Source organism: Choloepus didactylus, chromosome 6, assembly GCF_015220235.1.
Source record: "Choloepus didactylus isolate mChoDid1 chromosome 6, mChoDid1.pri, whole genome shotgun sequence".
NCBI classification, from domain to species: Eukaryota; Metazoa; Chordata; class Mammalia; order Pilosa; family Megalonychidae; genus Choloepus; species Choloepus didactylus.
In genome coordinates, this window is record NC_051312.1 from 27,599,847 (window position 1) to 27,605,219 (window position 5,373).

Below are 5,373 nucleotides of genomic sequence, written 5' to 3' on the forward strand. Positions count from 1 at the left end.
GGTCAAGAAACACTACCCTAGACCGACTGGTCTTGGTATCTTGGGGTATTTTAATTCTCAAGGAAAAAATGGAGACACCATATCATACTATAGAAGCTAGAAATAATGGGAAGGAATGAGTATGCCCTGAGTCACACATGAGGTGGACTGTATTGGAAACACACTTTATACTATCTTCTTTCTAAAGATGCTCTCCACCTTCCAAACTCTGCTACCTCTTGCCCAGCTGTCTGAAATAGCCAGTGTCCACATTGAAGCCTATATGCCAAACCTACCCATACAAAAAGTTTCCCTCTTCTTCTGGACTCAGATTAACAGTCATATTGTGGAATATGGCTCCTGGCTTCCTGTGTGGTCATCAGGGGCCAGATGATGCCACCTAGAAGCTCAGGAGAATCAAGTTCCCATGGGGTGAATCTTGGCTGGTGGGAACCAAGAGATGAAAAGGAGCATGACAAGTAAATATACTTTCCTTCTTCCAGCTGTGGACTGCTGCAAGGTATGATTTGTCCTTCCAGAGGAGTCCTACATACTGAATGAAAATATACCTGTTGAGTAAACTTCTCTGGCTCTTCACTTATTGTTGTTGACAATGACTCTTGCAGTAATGCATTCATTGCATTACTTCAAATCTGTCCTCTCCTCAGTTCACTCTTTTGTCCTCCTCCTCACCTTCCTGCACTTTTACCTTCCAAGTAATATACCTAGACTTAAATTTCTGCATCAGGCTTTGCTTTCTAGAAGACCCATGCTAAGACATTAGCTGAAAGAACTCATAAATATGCTTCATAGATGAGTTGCAGAAACAATAACTCTGTTTCCACCCATATTTCCTTCCTAGCTGTGACTAGATAGATAGATAGATAAATAGATAGATATAGGATAACTTGCCTTTTCTTTCCTCTCCATTTCCCTACCATTTTAAATATTAATCATGAATAAATATACAGTTAGTCCACAGGTTGAGTAATTTCCTGCTGAGGAGGGCTTTAATATTCTTGGTTTGTTTGAGAAATAACTGTGGTATATTATGTGGTACATGTAAGCATTGGAAGAAGAGTTATATTGATTTTGGTTCTCTCTATGCAGCCTCCTTTTCTTCTACCCATTTCACAGCCTGTTTATCCAGTCTTCCCAGGATATCTGTGAACCACCCAATATCATTTCAATATGCTTCTTTTACACATTAATAAGCCAGAGGTGATTTATTTAGTTTGCAAGTAAGAGCCCTAAGTGCTGAATCTCTGGGGTCTCCAGATTCCATGGGAGGAAAACAAAGCTTATTCCTTTCTACTGGAGATGGCATCTCTTTGGAGTCATAATCCCTAGTGGAGAAATTGGAAAAATTCAACTGAATGCTGTGGGCATTTATTAAGTTTTCTCCTATACTAGGCACTAGAAAAAAAACAGAGAAGGAATACTCAAAATGCTTACCATCTCACTGGGAAAATAAGACACACACAGCAAATAATTCAATTTCTATGAAGAGCAATAACCAACTAAATTGCAAATAGGAAATCACAGGCAGGAGCAGCATCTGAAACTAAAAAGAAACAATAGCAGAGTGGCCTATCTATTCCCCATTTACCCCATCAGGACTAAGATGTGAAACTACTGTCTTGAGGAAACACTTCAGGGATATTATCCCTAAGGACATAGAAGGAGTTAAATGTCCCATGTGATCCTGGCACCATGATTTTACTAACCCTGGTATCTGGGGGAAGAATCCAGTTCCAAAAAATACACAAGCTGCTCTCAGTCCCCACCTGTTACCCTGTTAGGTACAGGGAAAGCCGCTGGGTCTAAATTCTGGTAACTTCCTGAGATTCCACCATCATTCAGAGGTGAGTCTTCCCAGACTTAGTGCTCCTTTAAACAAGCTAGGCAGCTGTGTCAGGGCCTCCAACAATTTGTGCAACACTGCTGGTGAGAGGGAAGGAAGGACAAGAAGGTGAGGTTAAAGAGTGTTGCTGAAAAAACCCAGAGTTCAGCTTTCTAGTCAAGCCCAAACCAGTGAAAGGCAGGTGATCACAGATCCCTCTAAGACCAGTCTATCTTTCCCCGATGCTGAGACAGGGATGGCTGCCAACTGTTTATCTTGTTTCAGTTTTGCCTGAGAGTCTCCCTTCTGTGTATAAGTTCCCCCCCCTCTCTCTCTGGTCTGTAAACCAGCCTTCTCAGGAGCAAAGAAGCCACAGAGCTACCATTCCAGTCTTCACTGCCCTTCACTTTTCTAGAATCCCAGAGGCAGAGGCTTCTTGTTTTCTAGGCTCTTCATGGAAATAAATGTATGTGGCGACTTGGCTATCTCCACCCTCTATGAAACAAGTGACTTGTGAGATAGGCAGAAGACACAGAAAAATATGAGAGTGGAATTCTACTAGGATACTTGCTCTTATGCTACTATTCTTTCCAATAAGCCACAAAGAAAACCACACTTGATCCAATCTTCCTTCCCTACTCCTAGATGGCTCCTTGGGAGGTCCCTATAGCTATTTGGTCACTTTTCATTTTAAAAATGTTTACTTTGGTCATGATGATCCATTTTCAGGTGTTAAAAAGCCCAGCCCTGTCCAATGTGAAATTTCATTTTGTCATTCAATTCAAACCATGTGTCCTCCCTCCACAGCTCAGGGAATCTGCAGCGGGACGGGAGGGACATGTGTTCTTCCTCAATTCTTTAGCCCCTCTTTCCCTCTCACACTGATGTTTTTTGCTCTTCTTTTCTTTTTCTGTTTTATGAAGTCAGGGAAGAAGGATGGGTGTAGGAAAAAGGGCAAAATTCTTAGGCCTGTTGCCATGGAGTCCTAGTGGTTGGCGCCTTATATGTGGCTGGCAACCACATGGGTGGGCTCCTTCATGTGGCTATCGCTGGGGTCTCCACAGGCTCCCTTTCAGGGTTTGTCCTATTATGCAATTCCCTGACAAAGGCAATGAATTCTTCCCTGAGCTCTTTTTGACCCCTCTTTTATAACAGAGCCACCCCGTGGCCTCTCACTGCTACTGACTCCTCTAACCCCAGCAACCTGCTTCTTAGCTGGAGTCCCAACAAGGTGGCTTGAGACCAACAACCTCCTGTGACACTCAGCATACAGGAGACTCACATTTACATTCAGTGACATGCAAGAGAATGTAAGTTTTCCCTACTACCCACTACTCTCCCCCTTCCGCCACCCTAGTGGGCTGATCCAGTGGGCCTCCCACCTTTAGAAGTGAGAGGCAAACAAAACTCTCTATGTTCATATATGTCCCCCAAACTTTCTCAGTTCAGCTACCATCTAGCCATAAATGAAATAAAACTCTGGGTTCTCATTTCTTGTATGTGTTCACTCAGAACAGTTTTTTTGGTCCTCCCCCTAACTTGTGAAGAAATACCCACACCATGGCATACTGCCATAAGGATTCCTAATCTTCAATTGTTTCTGCTTCCACAAGCTCTTCCCTTTAATGGACTTCAAATTTCTATCTTCATGGGAATGGTGTTGGGACCAATCTGTTCATTTTAAGTAATTACTGTATCTTTAGAATTCTATCTAACATTTTTAGAGTATGGGGGTGCATCTCACTGTCCTCAGTTTGGGGGATTTAACTATGTTTGGAGCCAACTGGAAAAATCACATTCAGAATCCTGTTAGAATTTAAAATTTGTTCATTGAGAAGTATCTGTCATGTTCCTATTTTCCTTTCTAAGGCATTTCTAGAGTCTCTGCACTACTGAGATAGTTCCTTATTAAGTAATCCTTCTCTACTCTTCATTCCCTTTCAGCCTAGAGCAAGTGCTCTCCCCGTGCAATGACTGCCACTGAATGGTACTATATTGGGATTTTTAGTGGAGGATCAGGGCCTTGCATTCTTTCTTCAGATCAGCAGAAGTATGCATCAAGAAAACCAAACCACCGTCTCTGAATTCCTACTCCTGGGACTCTCCGACCAGACTGAGCAGCAGACTCTCCTCTTTGTGCTTTTCCTCTGTATGTACCTGATCACTATGGTTGGGAACGGGCTCATCATTCTGGCTGTCAGCTTGGATTCTTACCTGCACACCCCCATGTATCTCTTCCTTGCCAATCTGTCTTTTGCTGATATTTCCTCCATTTCCACCTCAGTCCCCAAAATGCTGACAAATATTCAGACCAAAAGTCAGTCCATCTCCTATGAGAGCTGCATCACACAGATGTACTTTTCCATTGTGTTTGTCATCATTGATAATTTCCTCTTGGGGGTCATGGCCTATGACCGCTTTGTGGCTATCTGCCACCCTCTGAACTATACAACCATGATGCAGCCCAGGCTCTGCATTTTGCTCACGGTCGTCCCATGGATCCTCAGTAATCTTGTTGCCCTGACACACACTCTTCTGCTGGTCCAGTTGCTCTTCTGTGACAGCAACACTCTCCCACACTTCTTCTGTGACTTGGCCCCTCTGCTCAAACTGTCCTGCTCAGATACAAAGATCAATGAGCTTGTGTTGTTTATCTTGGGCTTATCAGTCATCATCTTCCCCTTTGTCCTCATTCTCTTCTCCTACACCTGCATCATCAGGGCGGTCCTGAGAATCTCATCCACAGAAGGAAAGTGGCAAGCCTTCTCCACCTGTGGCTCTCACCTGACAGTTATATTACTCTTCTATGGGACCATAGTAGGGGTTTACTTCTTACCCTCCTCCACCCACACTGATGACAGAGATAAGATTGGTGCAGTGCTATTCACTGTTATGATACCCATGGTGAATCCCTTCATCTATAGCCTGAGAAACAAGGACATGAAAGGTGCCCTGAGAAGGCTTATCCATAGGAAAAAATTCCTCCTTTTAATGACCTGAGCATCTGAATTCCTTTTATCCCCATAACCAGATGGATGATTCTTCCCAGTCTTAGCATAGTTGTGATGATTCAGTTATTGATGAATTATGAGATTTCTTTCTCCTGTTCCAACCCCTGAAGGGTTGGGGCTTTTCCACTTAGCTTTGGTCTTAGAAATAAGAACCCTAACTCCCATGACAAATTGCAATGATAGCATGTGTCTTGATTTCAATCTTTGGTACTACAAAGTTATAGGAAAATTGTTTATAATTTAGACAATAACCTATGCATGGAGTCCATACAGAGTCTAGCTTTTGCAGCTTTGAAAATAGTTTTTACTGGTTCCTTTATTTACTCTTGATTTCTCTAAGTCAGCTTTTCTCAAGATTTATTTTGCAAAGGTATTATTCAATGAGATGTTTAACAGTTATGGAAATGAAAGGTAATGAAGTTTTTCAAATAATATGGGCAGTTCTGAGTTAGATGAAGCAAAATTTCTTAACTGGACATCTCAGAGCATTTAGTAAAATGTAAATCTCCAAGGGAATAATAGGGCATGCAGCATTTTTTT

At 42.3% G+C, this 5,373-nt stretch overlaps 1 protein-coding gene across 1 annotated transcript; it reads left to right on the top strand.

Moving 5' to 3' along the window:
• The first annotated feature begins 3,859 nt into the window (after positions 1 to 3,859).
• Positions 3,860 to 4,822, top strand: LOC119537569 (olfactory receptor 1S1-like). Its single transcript, XM_037840090.1, has one exon. It carries the CDS (start codon positions 3,875 to 3,877, stop codon positions 4,820 to 4,822), a length of 948 nt encoding a protein of 315 aa, XP_037696018.1. The 5' UTR covers positions 3,860 to 3,874.
• The last annotated feature ends 551 nt before the right edge of the window (positions 4,823 to 5,373 follow it).